This window comes from Hyperolius riggenbachi, chromosome 12, assembly GCF_040937935.1.
Source record: "Hyperolius riggenbachi isolate aHypRig1 chromosome 12, aHypRig1.pri, whole genome shotgun sequence".
Taxonomy (NCBI): Eukaryota; Metazoa; Chordata; class Amphibia; order Anura; family Hyperoliidae; genus Hyperolius; species Hyperolius riggenbachi.
This window is the reverse complement of record NC_090657.1, coordinates 5,298,267-5,325,624: the sequence shown is the minus strand read 5'-3', so window position 1 is coordinate 5,325,624 and position 27,358 is coordinate 5,298,267. Positions and strand designations below refer to the sequence as shown.

General features: G+C 45.6%; 1 protein-coding gene across 3 annotated transcripts in view; it reads left to right on the top strand.

Annotated features, from left to right (window-relative positions):
- The window catches only part of RNF157 (ring finger protein 157), a 171,202-nt gene that overhangs the window by 84,912 nt on the left and 58,932 nt on the right, over positions 1 to 27,358 (top strand). For all 3 annotated transcript variants that reach the window (XM_068263676.1, XM_068263674.1, XM_068263675.1), the window contains exons 7-11: positions 8,406 to 8,472; positions 19,910 to 19,953; positions 24,373 to 24,420; positions 24,507 to 24,578; positions 25,559 to 25,718. In XM_068263676.1, coding sequence (XP_068119777.1) covers positions 8,406 to 8,472; positions 19,910 to 19,953; positions 24,373 to 24,420; positions 24,507 to 24,578; positions 25,559 to 25,718 — 391 coding nt within the window. The remainder of the gene's footprint in view (positions 1 to 8,405; positions 8,473 to 19,909; positions 19,954 to 24,372; positions 24,421 to 24,506; positions 24,579 to 25,558; positions 25,719 to 27,358) is intronic.

Below are 27,358 nucleotides of genomic sequence, written 5' to 3'. Positions count from 1 at the left end.
TGACACAGAGGGGGAAACTGGAGGCACAGGGGGGCACAGAGGAGGTACAGAGGGCAGAGGTGACACAGAGGGGGACACTGGAGGCACAGGAGGGCACAGAGGAGGTACAGGGGGCAGAGGTGACACAGAGGGGGACACTGGTGGCACAGGGGGGCACAGAGGAGGTACATAGGGCAGAGGTGACACAGGGGGGGACACTGGAGGCACAGGGGGGCACAGAGGAGGTACAGGGGACAGAGGTGACACAGAGGGGGACACTGGAGGCACAGAGGAGGTACAGAGGGCAGAGGGGGACACTGGAGGCACAGGGGTGCACAGAGGAGGTACAGGGGACAGAGGTGACACAGAGGGGGACACTGGAGGCACAGGGGGGCAAAGAGGTACAGAGGGCAGAGGTGACACGGGGGGGGACACTGGAGGCACAGGGGGGCACAGAGGAGGTACAGGGGACAGAGGTGACACAGAGGGGGAAACTGGAGGCACAGGGGGGCACAGAGGAGGTACAGAGGGCAGAGGTGACACAGAGGGGGACACTGGAGGCACAAGGGGGCACAGAGGAGGTACAGGGGGCAGAAGTGACACAGAGAGGGACACTGGAGGCACAGGGGGGCACAGAGGAGGTACAGAGGGCAGAGGTGACACAGAGGGGTACACTGGAGGCACAGAGGAGGTACAGGGACAGAGGTGACACAGAGGGGGACACTGGAGGCACAGGGGGGCACAGAGGAGGTACAGAGGGCAGAGGTGACACAGAGGGGGACACTGGAGGCACAAGGGGGCACATAGGAGGTACAGGGGGCAGAAGTGACACAGAGAGGGACACTGGAGGCACAGGGGGGCACAGAGGAGGTACAGAGGGCAGAGGTGACACAGAGGGGTACACTGGAGGCACAGAGGAGGTACAGGGACAGAGGTGACACAGAGGGGGACACTGGAGGCACAGGGGGGCACAGAGGAGGTACAGAGGGCAGAGGTGACACAGAGGGGGACACTGGAGGCACAGGGGGTCACAGAGGAGGTACAGGGGACAGAGGTGACACAGAGGGGGACACTGGAGGCACAAGGGGGCACAGAGGAGGTACAGGGGGCAGAAGTGACACAGAGAGGGACACTGGAGGCACAGGGGGGCACAGAGGAGGTACAGAGGGCAGAGGTGACACAGAGGGGTACACTGGAGGCACAGAGGAGGTACAGGGACAGAGGTGACACAGAGGGGGACACTGGAGGCACAGGGGACAGAGGTGACACAGAGGAGGACACTGGAGGCACAGAGGAGGTACAGGGGGCAGAGGTGACACAGAGGGGGACACTGGAGGCACAGAGGAGGTACAGGGGACAGAGATGGCACAATGTTCTGACTTAAGGACAGATTCAGGTTAAGAACAAACCTACAGTCCCTATCTCATTCGTTAACCGGGGACTACCTGTACTGCAAACCATGCCTCTCTTTGCTTGTAGCCAAGCTGTCACTAAAAGTATAGCTCACATTCAGCTGCTATGATCATTCTCTGCAATGTAAGTGTTAGGAACTGCGCAGTATCCGGTTTTACTGGTGGGCAGGCAGGGAGCGCATGCAGAGCTGTTACATGGACATCATAATGGGCGCTGTTACCATGATACAGGACGTCTAGAAACAGGAAGAACATGTGGCGCAAGGATCAGAGAGGTGAGTTCATGTAACCGCTTCAGCTGCGATCTCTGCATGCGCTTTCCCCTGCCGCCATCTGGGTGCAATGTGGCTCTCTGGCTACCTAAAGGGGGAACTCTCTTACTACCTAAGTGGGAATTCTATATGGGGGAACTCTCTTGCTACTCAAGGGGGAACTCTCTGACTACCAAAATAGCTCTCTAGCCACCTTAGACGGGGGGAACTCTCTGGCTACCTAATTTTGGGCTCTCCAGCCAGCTAAATGGGGAGTGGAGCTCTCTGGCTACTTAACATGGGCTTTTCTGGCTTCCTATAGGGTGGGCTCCCTGGCTACCTACAGGGTGTTCTCCATGACCACACCCACATTTTGATATATGACCACGCCCATTTTCCTGGGTGGGGGACCACAAAAACTGTCTTTGTCCCTGGGCACTCAAAACCCTAGCTACACCTTTGCTGCCCTGCTGAATTGATTCCCTGGTTTGACTCGATATTTCACATTTTTGACCTTTCGTCTTGTCTGCTGATTTGTACTGAGATTTGCTGTATATTTGTAAATAATACATTTTCTTTGTAATGGGTAGATGGTTAGGGTTGTGTGGTGTCTACTGAGTTTGGTTTATTTTAGTTCCACTTGTGTTTATTGTGTTTTCACTGGTATTTTGGTCTATTATCTTGTCTTCAGTTCCTATGAGTGGTCGTCTGCTTGTTGCTTGTCCAGCCCCATAACAATAAGAAATGGTATGTTAGGTAACAATGCTTCCATGAATCAGGAAGTAGATACTGTCCAGATAATTTCACCATTTGTATCGGCTGTAACAAAGAAATGTTTATTGTTTGAAGGTTATTATGTTGTTCCGTATGCTTTAGAGCAGAGAGAACATATCTGAGTTCCGGTCTGCTTTAACGATACAATTCCCTGGACGATCAGTCGTCCGAAACAATCATCCGGACCAGCTAACGGAAGGAAAACTGGTAACCAATTTTGTCTGATTAATGGAATTGATCCTTTTTTCAAATTGATTCCATCGATCTGATTGTATTGGTTAGCAGTTTTCCTTCCGTTAGTGGGCCTGACCAATTGTTTACGGTCAACCAGACGATTGTCCGGGGAATTGTGTCATTGATGGCCACCTTAAGGAACTCTTTGGTCAAGATTTAGAGTGTGCGCATTTTTTGGTGTCTTTTACTCAATCATAAGCCTTATTGGACTGGTGGTTATGTTGTCACAGCAACGTGACATAGTGATGGAATTAGTGCGTGGCCACGCACTTACAGCACCAGACTGCTCTCTCTCCTCCCATCGCACATCGCTTATTGGGATGGAAGCAATCTCATTCAAACCACGCATTGACAAACTATCCTCCTCTTGTCACCTCCACCTAAAACAACACTACCAAACTTCTTGTGCATCTCACATGTAGACTAACGCAACAATATGCTCCATGGCCTAACTACTAACTGTTTCACTTCGCTACAGTTTATCATGAACTCTGCTGCACGACTCATCCACCTCTCCTCCCGCTTCTCCTGTCCTTTCCTTTCCTGACCTTTCCTCCTCCGTCAGTCTCTTCACTGGTTGCCAGTCACACCTCATCCACCTCAATCCCCCCCCCCCCCCCCAACCCTCCCACTTCTCCTGTCCTTTTCCCCTCTCTGTCCCTTCACTGGCTGCCAATCACACCTCATCCACCTCTCCTCCCACTTCTCCTGTCCTTTCCTTTCCTCACCTTTCCTCCTCTGTCAGTCTCTTCACTGGCTGCTACTCTTTCTTTGGAAACCGTGGCAACTAACCACCATTTTACCATCCCATACACAAAATCCCTTCACCTGTTGTCCTATCCCGTAACCCTTTAGATCAGGGGCAGGGAACCTATAGCCTAGTAAGTAGTACTTTCTTTTTTCTGCAGCTTTGCACACAGTGCAGCACCTCTTTGTGATTGGATGAGGGAGTTTATGTATTTATTTATAGACTGTTTAGGATTTTATAGATAAACATTTTGCAGCATATATTGGCAGAGTTAACAGTTTATATTATGCATGCGATTCTCTGATTATTGACCTTATGTGTATGTCTCCATGTTCGTACTGTTTGGTCTTTATGATGATCCAGTAACATTTGGATTTATTATTTGAGCTTTTGGTGCTAGCGTTCATTCTCTGCTAATACACATACCGTATATACTCGCATACAAGCCGAATTTTTGACCCCCAAAATGGGGGTCAAAAGTTGGGGGGTCGGCTTGTATGCGAGTCTTCCCTGGTGGTGGGTGGTGGGTGGTCCGCGCCCCGCTCCCCCCTCCCCGCTCCCCCCCGGCCGCCGCTGCTGCTAATACCTGTTTAGGCAGCGGCCGCTTCCTAATCCGCGTTCCTCTTCTTAAGTGTCTTCTCAGAGTATCACAGCAGCGCGCCCGGCGCTGCTGCTGTGACGATGCAGGGGGCAGGAAAGAGCGGTTCCCTTGGCAACGGCGATACAGATCGCCGCTATAGGGAGCCGCGCTCTTTCCTGCACTCTACATCGTCACAGCAGCAGCGCCGGGCGCGCTGCTGTGATACTCTGAGAAGACACTTAAGAAGAGGAACGCGGATTAGGAAGCGGCCGCTTCCTAAACAGGTAATAGCAGCAGCGGGGGGCGGGGGGGCGGAGCACTACCTACCTATGCTGGGCACTAAACTGGGCACTATACTGGCTAAACTGGGCACTATACTGGCTAAACTGGGCACTATACTAGCTAAACTGGGCACTATACTAGCTAAACTGGGCACTATACTGGCTAAACTGGGCACTATACTGGCTAAACTGGGCACTATACTGGCTAAACTGGGCACTATACTAGCTAAACTGGGCACTATACTGGCTAAACTGGGCACTATACTGGCTAAACTGGGCACTTTACTAGCTAAACTGGGCACTATACTGGCTAAACTGGGCACTTTACTAGCTAAACTGGGCACTATACTAGCTAAACTGGGCACTATACTAGCTAAACTGGGCACTATACTAGCTAAACTGGGCACTATACTGGCTAAACTGGGCACTATACTGGCTAAACTGGGCACTATACTAGCTAAACTGGGCACTATACTAGCTAAACTGGGCACTATACTGGCTAAACTTGGCACTATACTAACTAAACTGGGCACTATACTGGCTAAACTTGGCACTATACTAACTAAACTGGGCACTATACTGGCTAAACTTGGCACTATACTAACTAAACTGGGCACTTTACTAGCCATACTGGGGCACTATACTAGCTAAACTGGGCACTATACTAGCTAAACTGAGGCACTACCTACCCATACTGGGCGCTATACTGGCTATACTGGGCACTATACTGGCAATACTGGGCACTTTACTAGCTATACTGGACACTACCTACCTATACTGGGCACTATACTAGCTATACTGGGACACACTGGGGGGCTGCACCAATCCAGCATTTCCTACCCCCGGCTTATATGGGGGTCAATCATTTTTCCCTGTTTTTTCAGGGAAAAGTTGGGGGGTCGGCTTATATGCGGGTCGGCTTATATGCGAGTATATACGGTAAGCTGTACCAGTTTATATTTGATCTGTGATGGTGCTGATCTGACTTTGAGTAGTATGAATGTATGTGGAGAAGGGCAGGGGGGGTCTCTAGACATAAGATTCTATCCAGTTAGTTAGTCTTTAACCACTTCACCCCAAAGCGGTTTTTACCCTAACGGACAAGAGCGATTTTCACCTTTCATTGCTCATCACTTTCATTTGCCTCAATAGCTCAATTTGCTCAATAGCTTAATCACTACTTATCACAATGAAATGATCTACAGTGGTGTGAAAAACTATTTGCCCCCTTCCTGATTTCTTATTCTTTTGCATGTTTGTCACACTTAAATGTTTCTGCTCATCAAAAACCGTTAACTATTAGTCAAAAATAACATAATTGAACACAAAATGCAGTTTTAAATGATGGTTTTTATTATTTAGTGAGAAAAAAAACTCAAAACCTACATGGCCCTGTGTGAAAAAGTGATTGCCCCCTGAACCTAATAACTGGTTGGGCCACCCTTAGCAGCAATAACTGCAATCAAGCATTTGCGATAACTTGCAATGTGTCTTTTACAGCGCTCTGGAGGAATTTTGGCCCACTCATCTTTGCAGAATTGTTGTAATTCAACTTTATTTGAGGGTTTTCTAGCATGAACCGCCTTTTTAAGGTCATGCCACAACATCTCAATAGGATTCAGGTCAGAGCTTTGACTAGGCCACTCCAAAGTCTTCATTTTGTTTTTCTTCAGCCATTCTGAGGTGGATTTGCTGGTGTCTTTTGGGTCATTGTCCTGCTGCAGCACCCAAGATCGCTTCAGCTTGAGTTGACGAACAGATGGCCGGACATTCTCCTTCAGGATTTTTTGGTAGACAGTAGAATTCATGGTTCCATCTATCACAGCAAGCCTTCCAGGTCCTGAAGCAGCAAAACAACCCCAGACCATCACACTACCACCACCATATTTTACTGTTGGTATGATGTTCTTTTGCTGAAATGCTGTGTTACTTCTACGCCAGATGTAACGGGACACGTACCTTCCAAAAAGTTCAACTTTTGTCTCGTCGGTCCACAAGGTATTTTCCCACAAGTCTTGGCAATCATTGAGATGTGTTTTTTTTTTTAGCAATATTGAGACGAGCCTTAATGTTCTTTTTGCTTAAAAGTGGTTTGCGCCTTGGATATCTGCCATGCAGGCCGTTTTTGCCCAGTCTCTTTCTTATGGTGGAGTTGTGAACACTGACCTTAATTGAGGCAAGTGAGGCCTGCAGTTCTTTAGATGTTGTCCTGGGGTCTTTTGTGGCCTCTCGGATGCGTTTTCTCTGCGCTCTTGGAGTAATTTTGGTCGGCTGGCCACTCTTGGGAAGGTTCATCACTGTTCCATGTTTTTGCCATTTGTGGATAATGGCTCTCCCTGTGGTTTGCTGGAGTCCCAAAGCTTTAGAAATGGTTTTATAACCTTTACCAGACTGATAGATCTCAATTACAGTACTTTTGTTCATTTGTTCCTGAATTTCTTTGGATCTTGGCATGATGTCTAGCTTTTGAGGTGCTTATGGTCTACTTCTCTGTGTCAGATAGCTCCTATTTAAGTGATTTCTTGATTGAAACAGGTGTGGCAGTAATCAGGCGTGGGGGTGACTACAGAAATTGAACTCAGGTGTGATAAACCACAGTTAAGTTATTTTTTAACAAGGGGGGGCAATCACTTTTTCACACAGGGCCATGTAGATTTGGAGTTTTTTTTCCTCACTAAATAATAAAAACCACCATTTAAAACTGCATTTTATGTTCAATTATGTTATCTTTGACTAATAGTTAACGGTTTTTGATGAGCAGAAACATTTAAGCGTGACAAACATGCAAAAGAATAAGAAATCAGGAAGGGGGCAAATAGGTTTTCACACCACTGTATATCTTGTTTTTTACCACCAATTAGGCTTTTTAGGGTTGATATTTGTTTTCAGTAATTACTTTATTTTCTATGCATTTTAAAGGGAAAAAATGAAAAAATACACTTTCTCCAATTTCATTCCCTATAGTTTTAATATAAACACTGCTACTGTGCATAAAACCCACACATTGTATCTTCCTATTTGTCCTGGTTATCACAAGATTTTAATGATGTCCCCAGTAAAAAGTATGGTGACAATATAGTAATTGGAAATAAAGGTGTATTTTTTTCTTTGGTGTTTGGTGTTTTTTTTCCACTATTTTCACGTGCACGGGAATGCATGTGCGGGAGCGCGCACGTGCACAGTGGCAGCAGCACTGTCTGACTTATAAAAACGTCCTGGAGCCGTTAGGAGGCTCTAGCAGGACGTTTTTATAAGTCTGCTTGTCATTAAGTGGTTAAAACAAACCTGAAGTAAAAAATAAGTCATAATAAAAATACTACATACATCATACTTGCCTTCCTGCGTAGTCTATTTATTTATCCTCTCCTGTGTCCTGTTTGTCCATTGTGATAGATGGAATTCTCTATCCTCTGTTTAAAAAACGGTGATGACCCTGTAACAGCTTGTGGGTCAGCACTCTCTTAACCTGTAGTATCGCCCACTTTTGAGCCATAGGGAAACATGGACATTACCTTTCACATCAGTTGTCTTTCCAGCTATAACTGACAGCAACTGATATAGTGGAAAAGGGCCATAAGGCTTCCTGTTCTGACTAGATCTAGTCAGAACCAGAAAAAATCGATTGTTAGAAAATAACGGTGCGCTTCTGAGAGAAACTGACACAAGGTAAGTATGTGTGTGTTTATTGTAAATAATTTTTACTTGGTTCGGGTTCATTTTAAGGTACTTCATGTCAAGCCGAAAGGGCAAAATGAAAACCATAGGTACCTGAACAGTAAATGTAGGAATGTCATGTAGTGGAGTATACTGGGCTCCTGGTGTCCCGGGAGCCCCGGTCCTCGAGATTATCTAGATCTTCTCTTAAGCTAAGTACACACAGACCAACCTGCAGCATGATTTTGATCTGACTTTAGTGTGTTGGACGATAATCAGGCTTGCGTACGCGTGCAAACTACTAGACAAGCAACTGTTGGATCTATGTTGGTCTGATATCATGCAGTTAATGTGGTTCGTCAGGTTGTGTGGTTGGTTGTGTTGGTCATGTGGTTGTGTGCATGTTGGACATGTGTATGAGCGTTTAGCACACATAGGGTAAACTGGCTATCTCTGTGCTAATTGTCTCACACTTTTATACCCCTGTTATAGCTGACCTTTGACTTGGATCGAGAAGTTTATCCAATGGTTGTTCATGCTGTGGTGGAAGAAGGAGAAGGTGAGAATTACATCTGCCTGCTTCCCTGTTTGAATTCCTTTGACTGCTACAACTAGATGTGCAAAACAACTTGCTTGTACATTCACAAGGCAAATGTTTGGATGTTCCTGTGCAGACATAAGTATCGTTTCTGCAACAGATGAAAAACTGTAAAGACCCTTATTTCTATATTGAAAGCCGTGATCACATGAACTCTGCTGATCCTTGTTGCCTCCTGAAGACTGCAGCTATTGGGTAAGCCAGCTGCTGGAGCCAGGCCACAGTTAGCTGAATATGGTACTGTCCTCTCTAGAATCTCTAGCCGTGGTGTAGATGAAGGTAGGACTTCCTGTGCACTGTGCTGACCTGCATCTGTTAGGAAAGCATGCACATAGCTACAAAGAGAGCTGGTCACCTGTCTCAGCAACATATGTGGTATGTAAGATCTACTTCCACAAAGACACTAAGTAGGCAGAAGGTTTTATTCTTTGTTGAGCTTAGCACCAGGAACCCCCTGATCACTGGGGGCACCTTGCTAACCTACACTGGGAGCACCTATGCCTAGGTAACCTATACTGGAAGCACATATGCCTAGCTAACCTATACTGGAAGCACATATGCCTAGCTAACCTATACTGGGGACACCTATGCCTTACTAACCTATACTGGGGACACCTATGTCTAGCTAACCTATACTGGGGGCATCCAGGGCTGTGGAGTCGGTCCAAAAATCCACCGACTCCGACTCCTCAGTTTAGGATTCCTCCGACTCCACGACTCCGACTCCTCTAATTTGCATATTACAATTTTGTTGATTAAAAGTATGTAACATGAAATTCGTCTCTTAACTGCCAACGCTTAGGAATTTTACAAGACAACTGAAGTGAGAAGGATATGTAGACTACTATATTTATTCCCTTTAGACTAAAACTAGTCCTTGGTAAGAGTACTTGTAAAAGGTACAAACCGGAACAAAGAACATCTATCAGGCCTAGGCAATGTAAGTGTGGGTGCATGTAAGAATGATGTGCAGGTACTCTGCAGGGGAATGAGGAGATTGTAAACAGACAACACCTCTCTGTTCAATGTGCACAACATTCTCAGTGGATTCCCTGCAGCTCTGTGGGGAGTGCATATGTAGAGTATAGTACTACTGTGTAGCAAAGTAAACCTGAGACAGATGAAATTAAAGTTTTATACATACCTGGGGCTTCCTCCAGCCGCCTTCAGGATAATCAGTCCCTCGTTGTCCTCCTCCACCACCTGGATCTTCTGCTATGAGTCCAGGTACTTGAGCCAGTCAGGCGTAGTGCGCATGCACACACTCCGCCGCCAGGAGCATACTACACCTGTGCAGCACTATTGCGCAGGTGCAGAATGTTCCTGGCTGTGGGAGCGGCATTTGGCCGGACTGCGCTGACTGACTGAATTACCAGGACTCATAGCAGAAGATCCGGGTGGTGGAGGACAGCGAAGGACTGATTAGCCTGAAGGGGGCTGGAGGAAGCCCCAGGTATGTATAAAACTTTACTTTTCATCCGTCTCAGTTACCCTTTAATTTGTAGTCACCAAACCAAATTTTAATAACATATCAAATTATTTGATTTGATCAGCAAAGGGAGTGCATACATTTGCATAAATCAGCATCAATGCAGAATTATTTCCATCTCATTGACCATCTCTATTAGTGACACAGCTACACATCAGGATTTATTCTTACAGCATAGATGTTATTTAGTATATATAAGAGATTCCTGTGTACACATCATATATACAGTCACAATCAGATATGTATATCTAACCTTAAAAATACGGGGACTGCTTTATTGAAGCAGCACAAGTAACTAATTTTGATTGGTTTATTTCATTTTTGTGGACTAAGCACAGCTATTACTGTATATATACTGTATATATACATTATTTTTAATGACTATTATCTGAGAAATAGAACATTTTATCATATTTTCTATTTTAATTACAGTTAAAAATTCATTAGGAGTCGGAGTCGGTGCATTTTTTCCCGACTCCGACTCCAGGCACCCAAAATTGCCCGACTCCACGACTCCGACTCCACGACTCCGACTCCACAGCCCTGGGGGCATCTATGCCTTACTAACCTATAACGGGGGGCACCTATTGCCTTGCTAACCTATACTGGGTGCATCTATGCCTAGCTAACATATACATGGGGGCACTTATACCTAGCTAACCTATACTGGGGGCACCTATGCCTTACTAACCTATACTGGGAGCACCTATGCCTTACTAACCTATACTGGGAGCACCTATGCCTAGCTAACTTATACTGGGAGCACCTATGCCTTACTAACCTATACTGGGAGCACCTATGCCTTACTAACCTATACTGGGAGCACCTATGCCTTACTAACCTATACTGGGAGCACCTATGCCTAGCTAACCTATACTGGGAGCACCTATGCCTAGCTAACCTATACTGGAAGCACTTATACCTAGCTAACCTATACTGGGGACACCTATGCCTTACTAACCTATACTGGGGCACCTATGTCTAGCTAACCTATACTGGGGGCACCTATGCCTAGCTAACCTACACTTGGTGCATCTATGCCTTGCTAACCTATAACGGGGGCACCTATTGCCTTGCTAACCTATACTGGGTGCATCTATGCCTAGCTAACATATACATGGGGGCACTTATACCTAGCTAACCTATACTGGGGGCACCTATGCCTTACTAACCTATACTGGAAGCACATATGCCTTGCTAACCTACACTGGGTGCATCTATGCCTTACTAACCTATACTGGGGGCACCTATGCCTAGCTAACCTACACTGGGGGCATCTATGCCTTACTAACCTATACTGGGGGCACCTATGCCTTGCTAACCTATACTGGGGGCACTTATGCCCAGCTAACCTATACTGGGAGCACCTATGCCTAGCTAACCTACACTGGGTGCATCTATGCCTTACTAACCTATACTGGGGGCACTTATACCTTGCTAACCTACACTGGGTGCATCTATGCCTTACTAACCTATACTGGGGGCACCTATGCCTTGCTAACCTATACTGGGGGCACTTATGCCCAGCTAACCTATACTGGGAGCACCTATGCCTAGCTAACCTATACTGGGGACACCTATGTCTAGCTAACCTATACTGGGGACACCTATGTCTAGCTAACCTATACTGGGGACACCTATGTCTAGCTAACCTATACTGGGGACACCTATGTCTAGCTAACCTATACTGGGGACACCTATGTCTAGCTAACCTATACTGGGGACACCTATGTCTAGCTAACCTATACTGGATCACGTATACCTTACAAACAAACAAACACAGAACATTTATATTGTGCTTTTCTCCTGGCGGACTCAAAGCACCAGAGATGCAGCCACTAGGACGCGCTCTATAGGCAGTAGCAGTGTTAGGGAGACTTGCCCAAGGTCTCCTACTGAATAGAGCCGAGATTCGAACCCAACCCTTAACCATTACACTATCCAGCCACTATCCAACCTATACTGGGAGCAACTATGCTTTGCTAACGTATACTGGGGGCACTTATACCTTGCTAACCCATACTGGGAGCACCTATGCCTAGCTAATCTATACTGGGAGCACCTATGCCTAGCTAACCTATACTGGGAGCACCTATGCCTAGCTAATCTATACTGGGAACACCTATGCCTAGCTAACCTATACTGGGAGCACCTATGCCTAGCTAACCTATACTGGGTGCACTTATACCTTACTAACCTATACTGGAAGCACATATGCCTAGCTAACCTATACTGGCGGCAGCGATGCCTCATTAACCTATACTTGGAGCACCGATGCCTAGCTACCCTACACTGGGGGCACCTATGCCTAGCTAACCTATACTGGGGGCCGCAATGCCTAGCTAACCTATACTTGGATCACCTATGCCTAGGTAACCTATACTGGGGCACCTATGCCTAGCTACCCTACACTGGGGGCACCTATGCCTAGCTAACCTATACTGGTATCACCTATGCCTAGCTAACCTATACTGGGGGCACCTATACCTAGCTACCCTACACTGGGGGCACCTATGCCTAGCTAACCTATACTGGGGGCACCTATGCCTAGCTAACCTATACTGGGGGCACCTATGCCTAGCTAACCTATACTGGGGGCACCTATACCTAGCTAACCTATACTGGAAGCACCTATGCCTAGCTAAACTATACTGGGGGCAGCGATGCCTAGCTAACCTATACTGGGGGCACCTATACCTAGCTAACCTATACATGGGGGCACTTATACCTTACTAACCTATACTGGGGGCACCTATACCTAGCTAACCTATACTGGAATCACCTATGCCTTGCTAACCTATACTGGGGGCACCTATACCTAGCTAACCTATACATGGGGGCACCTATACCTTGCTAACCTATACTGGAAGCACATATGCCTAGCTAACCTATACTGGGATCACCTATGCCTAGCTAACCTATACTGGGGACACCTATGCCTAGCTAACCTATACTGGGGGCACCTATGCCTTGCTACCTATACTGGGGGCACCTATACCTTACTAACCTATACTGGGGGCACCTATACCTTACTAACCTATACTGGGGGTACCTATACCTTACTAACCTATACTGGGGGCACCTATGCCTTACTAACCTATACTGGAATCACCTATGCCTTGCTAACCTATACTGGGGGCACCTATACCTTACTTACCTATACTGGGGACACCTATACCTTACTAACCTATACTGGGAGCATGTATACCTTGCTAACCTATACTGGGAGCATGTATACCTTTCTAACCTATACTGGAAGCACCTATACCTTGCTAACCTATACTGGGAGCACCTATACCTTGCTAACCTATACTGGGAGCACCTATACCTTGCTAACCTATACTGGGAGCATGTATACCTTTCTAACCTATACTGGAAGCACCTATGCCTTGCTAACCTATACTGGGAGCATGTATACCTTGCTAACCTATACTGGGATCATGTATACCTTTCTAACCTATACTGGAAGCACCTATGCCTTGCTAACCTATACTGGGAGCACCTATACCTTGCTAACCTATACTGGGAGCATGTATACCTTTCTAACCTATACTGGAAGCACCTATACCTTGCTAAACCTATACTGGGAGCACCTATACCTTGCTAACCTATACTGGGAGCACCTATACCTTGCTAACCTATACTGGGAGCATGTATACCTTTCTAACCTATACTGGAAGCACCTATGCCTTGCTAACCTATACTGGGAGCATGTATACCTTGCTAACCTATACTGGGGCACCCAACCACACCCATCTCATCTGATTGCTGAGAAAGTTTATCTTTGTGACCAGCACGCAGCTCAATAGCTCCTCTTTGCTCAGTGTATGATAAAGTATTTAACACGACATACAACCTTCCCAGTACTTATGTTTATAAAAGTAATTTGTACCTATCATTACCATACCCTGCCTACAATAAAATACCATTTCTCACTGCTCTTTTATTTTTACTTTTTATAAAAATACTAAAGTAAGCCTTGGAAAGGATAAATGCTTTTTACTCAACGAGCAGATACTGTGTGATGGCCCTATGCTTGTGTTGCAGTGCTGGCTACAAAGAGTCAGTCTTTTACCACCAGAGATGGGAGAAGGGCTGGGTCAGGTGATCTGTGCTTATGTCATATGGAAAGCTTGTGCACTGTCCCAGCTTGTAGATAAAAAGAGAAGGGAAGGATCTGGAGAACAAGTTGCTCAGTAAAATTTCACTGTACACTGTACAGGAAATAGAGCTACAGGACCCAGCCAGCCAGGTACTTTCACTATATTAATAAAAAGTACAGAAATGCAATACAAAAATAAAACTGTGTCGTTTGTTAATTAATGCAGATTTACTATTTACTAAATTTTCAACAATCACCTTCATCTTCTGAGCCTTCTTTTTCTGTCCCTGTTCAGTGTATTTAAAGGAGAAAAAAACCATTTAAGCCTTTCTGCACCTTACCCAGTGTCTTTATTTTTAATATTTTTATATCAGACAGTAGAAACCTACAAAGCAGAAAACTTTTTTTCCACTGCTAATCGATGCAAATTTACTTTCATATGTATTAACCACATAAGCCCACAGGGTTGTTTATTTTTTGCATCTGAGCAACTTTCACCTCCCATTCATTTGCCAATAACTTTATCACTACTCATCACAATGAATTGATCTATATCTTGTTTTTTTCCGCCACCAATTAGGCTTTCTTTGGGTGGTACATTTTGCTAAGAATTAATTTATTCTAAATCCATTTTAACAGGAATATTAAGAAAGAAATGGAAAAAAATCATTATTTCTCAGTTTTTGACCATTATAGTTTGAAATTAATACATGCTACGGTGATTAAAACCCATGAATTTTATTTGCCCATTTGTCCCGGTTATTACACCATTTAAATTATGTCCCTATCACAATTTATGGCGCCGATATTTTATTTGGAAATAAAGGTGCATTTTTTCAATTTGCGTCCATCACTATTTACAAGCCCATAATTTAATACATTATATAAATATACTCATTTGACATGCATATTTAAAAAGTTCAGACCCTTAGGTAACTATTTGTTTTGTTTTTGTTTTTTTAATTGTAATTTTTTTTTTTTATTGAAAATTTTATTTGGGAGGTAAATGGCTAATTTTTAATGTAAAAAAATGTATTTGTGAGAGAACGCGGAAAAGCCGCCGCATGTGCTGACAGTAAGGCGGCTGATTCCGCGTCCAGCACGGCGGTTTGCATGCAGAAGCGTGCGTCTGGTAATCTGAAGGAACGCGGAAAAGCCGCCGCATGTATGGACAGTGAGGCGGCTGGTTCTGCGTCCAGCGCGGCGGTTTGCACGCAACAGCGTGCATCTGGTGTGGCTGAGTCTGTTAGTGCACATAGGTTCAGGAATACGCGCTGACCTCAGAGCGGGTAACCATTGGTCCATCACTTAGGGGTGGCGCCAGAGAGCGCTGCTCTATATATTGTTACTGCTGGCCACTCTCAAATTGTCTGCCGTTGCGAACACTACGTGGAAGCACTCAGACCTTAGTCAGATCCAACAGTGTGTTTGAACCAGGAGGTCCTGGGAATTCACACTGAGCCAGATTACTTGTGTTATCATTCTGTTATACTTCAGACTAGTTCCAGGGTGTAGAGACCACGGACCTCACACCCAAGACTAGGGAACTTGTGTTATCATTCTGTTATACATCAGACTAGTTCCAGGGTGTAGAGACCACGGACCTCACACCCAAGACTAGGCATTGTTTGATATCTATTATGACCTATTGCTTTCCTGACTATCCCTCCGCTCTCTGATTCGGTACCACGCATATCTGATATTCCGTTGCCAAACCCTGCCTGCCTTGGATACCGAACCAGTTTTCTGTCTTTGTACTTTGTCTGTCCGTGTGTTGCCGACCTGGCTTGCCCGACCTCGAGAGCTATCTCGCCTCTTAAGAGATAGTCTCCAGATCTGTCAGTGACATCCACCTTCAGGTGTCACTCACTCTCTGGTCCTTCCTACCTTCAGCCTGACTCCACCCCTTGGAGAGTCTCAGGCTGCTGGAAGGTTTCTGTACTCTCCTTAGCAGTGTCTTCTGTACTGTTTGAGTAACGCACCTGATGAGCAGGTGATCTTAAAGTCATACAGTTGCACCAAACACTCACGAGTATACATAGGTGTCCAGAGGTTAGAACTATAGCTGTATTGTTGGTGATACTGCAGATCACCAATAATCAGATTCTCTCTGCGTGCTGACACCGATCGTTACAGTATTTAATGAAAAATGGATGTGGGTGTAGTTTTACTATTTGGCCACAAGATGGCCACAGTCAAAAAGTCCTGGAAGCATACAATCACGCTTCCAGGAAGCATTAGGAGGATGGGAAACATTTTTTTAACTCAGAAAAACTGCAGCCTCTGTTAAGAGGCTGTCAATTTTTCTGCGGGGGGGCTTCGATCTAAGAATGGGATCTATAATCCCATTCATTGATCGCTGGGCTATCGGCCGGCGGCGGGAGCGTTGCGTGGCCGGCGGGAGTGCGCGCAGCCTATCTGGACGAAAAGGCTTAAGTGGTTAATATGTGCTACTAGGTGGAAAGGGGTTTTCATCAGCTATGAGCAAAAACACCGATATTCTTTAGGCATAAATGTTGGCAAAAATAATGTAAAATTCGGCTTTTGAGCAAAAATGCCTTTGAAAATCACTTTTATTATTTATTATTTATTTGTTGTATTTATAAAGCGCCAACATATTACGCAGCGCTGGACATTAATTTAGGTTACAGACAATATTTAGGGGTGACAAACAGCAATATGACAATACAGGAATACAAGAACACCAGATCACACAGCACAGTATGAGTACAAGGTAATGCTTAGTCACTGGATGGGAGCATGGAGATTAGGCAAGTTAGGTTCACTCAAATGCATAGCATGGGTGCACAGTAATAGAGGTGCATGATCAGGTAGGACACAAAAGGAGTGAGGACCCTGCCCAAAGGCTTACAATCTAGAGGGAGAGGTAGGGACACGAGAGGTAGGGGACCAGAGTTCGGCTGTGGGTTTAGAGCAATTGTGAGGGGTGGTAGGTAAGAGTGAAAAGGTGAGTTTTGAGGGCCTTCTTGAAGGTGTTGAAGGAGGGGGCTGCCCTAATGGGTGGAGGTAGGGAGTTCCATAGTGTCGGAGCGGCTCTTGAGAAGTCTTGGAGGCGTGCATGGGACTGGGTGATGCGGGGGACGGTCAGGCGAAGTTCATTGGAGGAGCGGAGTGAGCGGCTTGGTGTGTATCTCTGAGTAAGATCAGAAATGTAGGTTGGACAGGTTTTGTGGATGGATTTGTAGGTCAGACACAATATCTTGAATCTGATTCTGGACTGGATAGGAAGCCAGTGGAGGGATTCACGGAGGGGAGCCGCCCTGGTGGAGCGATAGGAGGAGTGGATAATTCTGGCAGCCGCATTCATGATGGACTGCAGTGGGGCTATTCGGGTCTTAGGGAGTCCAGACAGAAGGGCATTGCAGTAGTCGAGGCGGGAAATTATGAGGGCATGGATGAGGAGTTTGGTGGTGGCAGGGGTCAGGAAAGGGCGAATCTTACAGATGTTACGAAGGTGGAAGTTGCAGGACTTTGTGAGGTTTTGGATGTGGGGAGTGAAGGAGAGTGCGGAGTCCAGGGTGACACCCAGACAGCGGGCTTGAGAGGTAGGGTGAATAGTAGTGTGGTTAACAGTGACCTGCACATCTGGGAGGTCCAGGGATGACCGGGGTGGGAAGATCATAAATTCCGTTTTGTCTAGATTTAGTTTTAGGAACCTAGCGGACATCCAGGAGGAGATGGCAGATAGGCAGGAGGAGACCTTGTCCATGGTAGTGGTGGATATGTCAGGGGTGTGGAGATAGATTTGGGTGTCATCTGCATACAGATGATAGTTAAAACCCATGGAGGAGATAACCTTGCCAATGGAGGATGTGTATAGGGAGAACAGTAGGGGGCCAAGGACCGAGCCTTGGGGGACTCCCACTGAGAGGTGGTTGGGGGTGGACGAGGACTCATTGAAGGAGGTCGTGAAGGAGCGGTTGGAGAGGTAGGATGAAAGCCAGGTCAGGGCGAGATCGTGAATGCCCATGGATTGGAGAGACTGGAGGAGTAGGGGATGATCTACTGTATCAAAAGCTGCTGAAAGGTCAAGGAGGAGGAGAATGGTGTATTTACCTTCAGCTTTAGCTAAGGCAAGGTCATTGACCACTTTGGTGAGAGCCGTTTCGGTTGAGTGGGCAGGCCGAAATCCAGATTGCAGTGGGTCTAGTAGTGAGTTGGCATTGAGGTACTGGGACAGGCGTTTGTGAACCAGACGCTCAAGGAGTTTTGAGGCGAAGGGGAGGAGGGAGATCGGGCGGTAGTTGGAGGGTAGCGAGGGGTCGAGGGAGGGTTTCTTGAGCAGAGGCAGTACAGTGGCCTGCTTGAAGTCTGAGGGGAAGGTGCCTGTGGATAGGGAGAGGTTAAACATGGTAGTGAGGACTGGGGCCAGATCCGTGAAGTGAGGCTGAAGTAGATCAGAAGGGATAGGGTCAAGGGGGGAGGTAGTGGTATGGGAAGTCTGCAGTAGGTGGTTGACCTCCTCAGTGGTAGTAGGAGTGAAGGAGGTGAGGGGAGGATAGGGTGGAGAAGGAGTAGGTTGTGAGCAGGTGGGAGGTGAAGATTGAAGATTGGATATTTCCTGACGGATGGAGACTATTTTGTTGGTGAAGTGGGTGGCTAAATCTGTGGCAGAGAGGGAGGAAACAGAAGGTGGGGGGGTGGGTTTAAGCAGGGAGTTGAAGGTGCTGAAAAGACGCCGGGGATTGGAAGCTTGTGCTCCGATGAGCTTGGTAAAGTATTCCTGCTTCACATGAGCAAGGGCAGTGTGGAACTGCTGCAGGTTAGTCTTGTACTGTAGGAAATCCTGGTTTAGTCGAGTTTTCCGCCATTTTCGTTCAGTGGCGCGTGTTTCCCTCTGGAGGTTGCGAGTATGGGTAGTGCGCCAGGGCTGGGGGTTAGGGGGTCGGTTGCGGCGGAATATTGGTGGAGCAGCTTTCTCTAGGGCTGATGAGAGAATTTGGTGATACTGAGCTGCAGCAAGATTAGGACAGGTTAGGGTGGGGAGAGTGGAGGAGAGGCCATGGAGGGAGTCAGCAAGGACGCCAGGGTTGAGCTTGCGTAGGTCTCGCTGCCATCGACCAGGTGGGTGGGCGGGTAGTTTGGAGGTGCCTTCCGTGAGGAGGTTGAAGGCGAGAAGGTAATGGTCTGAGGGTGGAAATGGTGCGATGTCGAGGTCTGCAATGGTGGTGGATTTAGTGAAACTTTGTAATACGTTTATGATTTTTCGCGATTTTTCACTTTGACGGGTAATTTTCTCTTAACTCATCAATGGCAATTTAGGCAAAAATTATGGCAAAACATTTTTTCTTTCTGCGAAAAATCACATTGCAAAAATACGATGTATTTTCGCAAATATATAATTGATGTCGAAAACAGCATTTTCAATGCAAAAATGACTGTGATGAAAATTCGCTAGCGACACTGGTTTTAATAGCACACCACAGTGAGAACTGCGGAAATGAGCATTAGTGCAATTACAGTCACTTTCATATACCCGCAGCAAGACTGGTTTCATCAAAAAATCCAGTCTTGTTTTTGGTGCCAGCACTTGCACGCCAGTTGCTCATTCATTAACCTTTTTGTAACCCTCACTGTGTCTTGCTTTGACCCAGATCTACTGGCAAATTTTATTTTACACATTCAGGGCAGTTTTTCAGGGTCACCAGTGATCATGACGCAAACATTTCTTGGCAAGTCAGGCCCAGTGTAATTGTTGTCCTTTAGAATGATCATACATTATGTTGCCATAGATTGTAATACAGTAAATACTCTGTTGGTCTAACTACATTTCTTTCCCTTCCTAGAACACATCGGTCACTGCCATGTGCTAATGGCGACGTTTGAACGGGTAAGTGATGACTGACAGTGACCATGCCAACTTCTCAGTCTGTGCTGGAAATGGCAAAGGTTCTCTTGGCACAGATCTATGCTAGTTTGGACGGAATAGTGCATTAGCAGTTTATGATTAGATGTGTGACAGTGTTAATATTTTCTATCATACAGGGTTTAATATGTTATTGTCATGTCCTAGTTACAGAGACAGACATTCCACATAACCGTAATCCTACACTGAGTGGCCTAAACATTTGAGACACCTCTTATTTGAAAGTAAACCAGTCCAACGGTGACGTAACAATGCAGAATTGCTCATACAAGGAACGTTCAGCTTCGGATTACGTAGTTATCACAGAAGTTAATGTCAAAATGGGTAAAACAAAGCATTTAAATGACTTTATTGAGCGAGGGGTGATCGTCAGTGCAAGAAGACCTGGTGCAAGCATTTCTGAGACGACGACCTCTCTGAATCGTCCAACAGTATCTCAGGTGTTTAGAGAGTGGCAGTTTTGAAAAAATATTTCAAGCAATAAAGACTATTCTGGTCAAGTGTGAATGAGAGAAGTGCAAGGCGAGTAGCACACATAGTCCGCAGAAACAGAATGGCAGCAACATGACAAATTACAGCTGATTTCAAAGCAGGTGTTTCACAAAGTATATTCCAATGCACAGCAAGATGCACTTTGCAAAGGATGGGATTTAGCAGCAGGAGACCATCAAGAGTGGCTTTGGTATCACAGAAATATAGGAAAAGATGTCTGTTGTGAGCCCTTGCCACCGTGCTCGGTTGGTCTCAAATTGGTTTAAGGAAACCTCAATTAGAGTTTTACCTGCTTCCCTGGCCAGCTCAGTCCTCTGACCTCAATCCTACTGAGCATTTGTGGGACGAAAAATCACTTTAAAGCTTGGAAACGCCACCATCCAATCTGACCCAACTTAGAGCTGCCATTATGTCAACATGGGACAACATTCCTCAGCAACGGTATCAACATCTTTTTTCAACTTTCTGTTTATTTTTTTCAATTTTCTTTAAACATCAAGCAACATCAGATGTACAACCGTTATAGGTAAAAAAAAAGCATTAGCCAGGAACCGACAATAGCAAACCACAGAACAAAATACACCTGATTGCCCAAATGCAGATAAGTCAAAAAGGGAGTATAAACTATCAAGGAAACGGTATCAGCATCTTGTTGGGTCCATGCTAAGAACAATAACGGCTGTGATCAGAGCTAAAGGTGGACCAGCTCGTTATTAGAGGGTGTCTCTATTTTTTGGCCACTCAGTAGCCATGCCTCATAGAAAGCCTGTCACATGTGCAGGCAAAGAAACCAAGCACATTATAGCAAGAAGATATGATAACAAAGTACCTGAGGGTAATGGGCACTCTTGCCTTGCAGAACCAAGACTTTCATAACCGTGAAACAGTTGCAAACAAAAACTGCAGTTGCATACTGCAAGGAAATAAAAACATAAAATATAACATCATAGGGGTTAAAAAGTATTTTTTGTGCTTTATTACTTACGATATAATAGTGATAGGTGCCAGACTTGTGGCTCACTACATCCACCCATGGGGGAGACTCACAGCTAACAGAGGAGTATAAGAGTTCATACTTACCTGGGGCTTCCTCCAGCCCCATGACCACCGTTGTCTCCCTCAGCGTCCTCCCAGGCGCGTCCGTTTTCCTGCTGTTGGCCCTGGTTCAGTCGCGTCAATCGGGCTCTTCTGTGCATGCGAGGGCAGGCCGCTGGGCAAGCGTAGAACACTCTCAGAGATGTGAACAAGGTGGGTGTGCGTGGCTAGGCCACGCATGCGCAGCAGAGCCCGGCTGACGCGACTGAAGGTGGATTACCCGGGCTGATGGCAGGTGAGGGAGGCAACACCAGAAACAAGCATGCAGCTAGTCTTGTCAGATCTGACTTTAAAGTCTGAAACACCTGATCTGCTGCATGCTTGTTCAGGGGCTATGGCTAATAGTATTAGAGGCAGAGGATCAGCAGGGCTGCCAGGCAACTGGTATTGCTTAAACGGAAATAAACATGGCAGCCTCCATATACCTCTTACTTCAGTTCCACTTTAATGGCGGTTTAGTGACAATCACAATATTTATTAAGTGTGATCAGCCTGATTGCTACTTAATATTTTTTATTTGTAGAACATCATATGTGGAGAACAGAACTGCAGTGTTTGTTTCAAATTTACTGAGTTCAGGTATACCTACACCACAGGCAATCAGGTATACCTACACCACAGGGAATCGGGTATACCTAGCAAGGAAATGAACAGCGCTACTTAAAAACATACAAGTGCCTACCTGCAAAAGAGTGCAAGCCCCACTTGTGGGATAAAATACACACCGAGCATACACATAACCTGTCTACCACTGGAGGATGTTGGTTTCCTGTAACAGCTTGCATGCAACTTGTTAAAGAGACTCTGAAGCGAGAATTAATCTCGCTTCAGAGCTCATAGTTAGCAGGGGCATGTGTGCCCCTGCTAAAACGCCGCTATCCCGTGTCTAAACGGGGGTCCCTTCACCCCCAAACCCCCCACTGCAACACTTGGTCGTAGACTGAGTCGTAAAATTTTCTCTTCCTGGAGACAGGGCTTATACTTGAGATTGTACTGTACCCACTTTGGTTTATAGTCGGGGCGGCTTATACTTGAGATTGTACGCTACCCACTTTGGCTTATAGTCAGGATGGCTTATGCTTGAGATTGTACGGTACCCACTTTGGCTTATAGTCAGGGCGGCTTATACTTGAGATTGTACTGTACCCACTTTGGCTTATAGTCAGGATGGCTTATACTTGAGATTGTACGCTACCCACTTTGGTTTATAGTCAGGGCGGCTTATACTTGAGATTGCACGGTACCCACTTTGGCTTATAGTCGGGACGGCTTATACTTGAGATTGTACGGTACCCACTTTGGCTTATAGTCTGGACGGCTTATACTTGAGATTGCACGGTACCCACTTTGGCTTATAGTCAGGACGGCTTATACTTGAGATTGTACTGTACCCACTTTGGCTTATAGTCAGGATGGCTTATACTTGAGATTGTACGCTACCCACTTTGGTTTATAGTCAGGGCGGCTTATACTTGAGATTGTACGCTACCCACTTTGGCTTATAGTCTGGACGGCTTATACTTGAGATTGCACGGTACCCACTTTGGCTTATAGTCAGGACGGCTTATACTTGAGATTGTACAGTACCCACTTTTGAGATGTTGGTAAGCTTGTCCAAAAATGAGTGACAGGCATCAAAGGCTATAGATGAAAGTTCTGCTTTAGGTCCTGCTGTGACTATTGTCATTACCACTTAAAGTAAAAACACCTGGATCAACCATAAATCTGAGTCCTAGTAGTTAAGCAGAGTACTGTTATCCTAAAGTCATTGGGAATTGATGAAAAAAAAATAAGGCAGATACTTACCTAAGAAGAGGGAAGGCTCTGGATCCTATAGAGCCTGCCCTCTCCTCTCCCGGTGCCCTTGTTGCAGCCGCAGCTCCCCGGTCGGAAGTCTTTGGGAGCCGAGTCCTTCTGAAGACAGGCGGCTCCATACTACTCACACGCGAGTGAGCAAGAGAGGGAACTGGTGCATGCGCAGTATGGAGCGGCCCACCATCGGGAACACTTGGGCTCCCAAAGACTTCCAAAGACTCCTTTACGGCAGAGAGAGCAGTATTTTTACCAAGTTGGTCAAATACTGTTCCCGGGGAGTCAGCGCTGGAACGGGAACCGAGAGAGGAGCCAGAGCCTTCCCTCCCTTAGGTAATAAGTATCTGGTTTATAGCTTTTATTACTGGTTCCCATTCACTTTAGTATGTTGGCGTACAGCAGTCTGTTGATAAACTGTTTGCTGTTAAAGGAATACTGTAGGGTGGGGGGGGGGGGGGGGGGGTCGGGGGAAAATGAGTTGAAGTTACCCGGGGGTTCTAATGGTCCCCCGCAGACATCCTGTGCCCGCGCAGCCACTCACCGATGCTCCGCCCCCGCCTCCGGTTCAATTCTGGAATTTCAGACTTTAAAGTCTGAAAACCACTGCGCCTGCGTTGCCATGTCTTCGCTTCCCCTGATGTCACCAGGAGTGCACCGCGCAGGCACAGACCATACTGGGCTTGTGCTATACACTCCTGGTGACGTCAGCGGGAACGAGGACACAGCAACGCAGGTGCAGTGGTTCTCAGACTTTAAAGTCTGAAATTCCAGAAGTGAACCGGAGGCGGGGCCGGAGCATTGGGGAGTGGCTGCGCGGGCACAGGATGTCTGTGGGGGACCATTAGAAGACTCGGGTAACTTTAACTCATTTTCCCCCGACCCCCTACAGTAGCCCTTTAAGCGTTTGTGTTTTGGTTGTGAAGAATCTGAGGTTTTGCAGCCGTGTTTTATTTCCATTCCTGATAGTTGTCTCTCTTCTTGCAGCATGGAGACGGCAGCTTCTGTGTGAAGCCTCTGAAGCAGAAACAAGTGGTGAGATGCTAACAGCAGTGTGAGAATATGCACAGCCTTGTCTGCTCCAGGCGCCGCTCAGCTCTCTCTCTATTCATTCATTTCAGGTGGATGGAGTCAGTTATCTCTTGCAGGAAATTTATGGTATAGAAAATAAATACAATTCACACGACTCAAAGGTAATAGGTTTGTGGCCTTAAAGGAAACACGAGGTGGCAATAAACTCATGAGATAAGCAATTGCATCTATCCTCCTTCTCCTAAAAATGACCTTTTTCTTAGATACCCTACAGGTTTATTTCATATTTAAATCGACTTTTTAATGAGACACTGAAGCGAAAAAAAAGATGATGATTGTGTAGTACAGCTAAGAAATAAAACATTAGGAGCAGAGACACAAGTCTAATATTGTTTCCAGTACAGGAAGAGTTAAGAAACTCCAGTTGTTATCTATGCGAAAGAGCCATTGAGCTCCACGACTTTCAAAGTCGCAGAGAGCTCTGTCTTCTGAAGCTTATTACTGTCAGTCACTGTATTTTATTTTTCTCTCCAGAGGACAGGTCAAAAGTTCACTAGCCCCCAAATATTAGAGAATGATGCAAAAAACTATATAACTGAGAATAAAAATATGAGAATATTTCCTTTGCTACTAATGTTCTAGTACTTATCCGCACTACACAACCAATTCATTATATCATAATTTTTATTTTTTTTTGCTTCAGTGTCTCTAATTTGTGTTTTTAATCTTTCTCGTCAATGACAATTGACACATTTATTGAAGAATGCCAGAAGTAAAATCTATGAAATATTGACCCTTTTTACCTCTTTCCTGCTCTCAGAAGCCATTTTCTGCCAGGAAAGGGTTTTATGGCGGTAGTTCCTTATCAGTGATGGATACGCTATAGTCCGACGGTGTCCTGACCTGGACAGAAATTGTCACTTTAATACCTGAATATTAACTCTTTCGGGCAGAGAAAGGAAAAAAAAGTAACACAGCCTAGTTGTGTGTGTGCTAGGCGCTGTACATACCCGTGTCTATCTCATGATGTCACCTGTCACCTCGGGTATCCTTTACATTCATTTCATATGTACTACAGTAGCACTTTGTTCCCTCTGTATTTGTATTTTCACAGATTTGATTTCTGTTCATCCCTCTCCAGGTTACAGAAGATGAAGTCAGTGATAACAGTGCTGAATGTGTGGTTTGTTTGTCTGATGTTCGGGACACACTTATCCTGCCTTGCCGACACCTCTGCTTGTGCAATACATGTGCAGATACTCTGCGGTACCAAGCCAGCAACTGCCCTATCTGCCGGCTGCGTGAGTATGATTTCCTCACTCATACAGCTACTTTCATTCATTACAATGTGCTCTGCTATACAGGACTAACATTACTGCTGATCTGCCCCTTCGTGTTTGTCAAGCAAATGCTCCTCTTAGGGAAGAATCACCTTGGAAACAAGTCAGCAAAAAATGTACCGAATGAAAATACCCCAAACCACAGATAACAGTCATAAAAGGGAGCTGCTTTGCTTTAAAAGGAAGCCAGGTGAAGTGAGACAAATCTAGAGGCTTGTATTAAGAATTCATAAAACCTGTGAAATAGTTCAACAAAGCACCTTTTTGTCACCAAGGCGCTTTATTTATAGTAAAAAGGGATAATTTTCATATTCAGTAGGGCATTGTGGGTAACCACAAATGTTCATTTATAACTGAATTATTGCAAATTTCCTTCTGTTTTAAGAAGGCAATTACACCAAGCTTTGCGTTTTTTTAGTAGGAGGGCTTTTTGGTCCCTTTTATCCCCCTATATATTCCTAGTAGTTTGGGTCACCCTGAGCTGCTTGGTTACTTTGTTGTACTCGTCCAAGCCCTATCTCATACAGCCTTATCAATCCCTGCCATGTACTGATGAGGACCAAAAGTCCGAAACAGGCTGTCTACATGTGGGTTTGATATGGCTGTGTAAAACTTAAAGCTATAGGCTTGCTATAAACCAGCGGTTCTGGATGCTTGCTTGGCTTACCAAGGGGGAAACGGGATAATTTGCATATTCAGTAGTGGTGCATTGTGGGTAACCACAAATGTTCACTTATAACTGAATTATTGCAAATTTCCTTCTGTTTTAAGAAGGCAATTACACCAAGCTTTATTTATAGAAAGTTTCAGGTTTGCAGTTTCAGAGCTCATAAAAATAACTGAAAGGCAGCACTTAGGTAAAATATATAACATTCAATGTAGTGGAAAGACAAGATATCGAGAGCCCCAATAGTGTCAAATCGATATATATGTGGTGAGGAATTGGATCTGGTAATATATTGACAAAGGTGGATTACCGCTGGTAACCACTGTGATGCCAGGTGGGGAGATTCGACCCAACCCACTCGGGCTAAAAATGTCGCTCTCTGTAGATAGGAAGAAATTGGGTAACCCCCCCTCCGCCAGGGATGGAAACGACTGCTATTTAATTGGGAGCCCCCAACACCCAAATGACTGCTTATAGCCGCTAATGATGCCAATTAGCATTCTTGCTATGGCAACGCTGTATTACCAGGGCACCTCTGGAGGTAGCCTTTTTGCCTGCTTCACCATCTGGGACCCCCCTATACATTTGAACGTAGTGTGGAATTAGAGTTAATAAAGACGAAGGAGTGTTGTGGAATTTTATTATCTGTAACTGGAAGTTCAACATGGCACCTCATGGCAAAGTCTCATGGCATGGCAAAAACTCTTTCATATTCTTAAAAAAACGAAACTAATTGTTGCTCTAATTGTTGTTCTGCCTAAAGAGAGAGTTGGCTATAATAATATTGCCAACAACCCAAAACTGAGCTGCAGCATGGACGCAAAAACCATACAGCCGTTAAACAGAACAGGTTCCACGCAGAACAGGCCTTGCCATGGTTGACCAAAGAAGTTGAGTGCAAGTGTCATATCCAGAGGTTGACTTTGCAAATAGA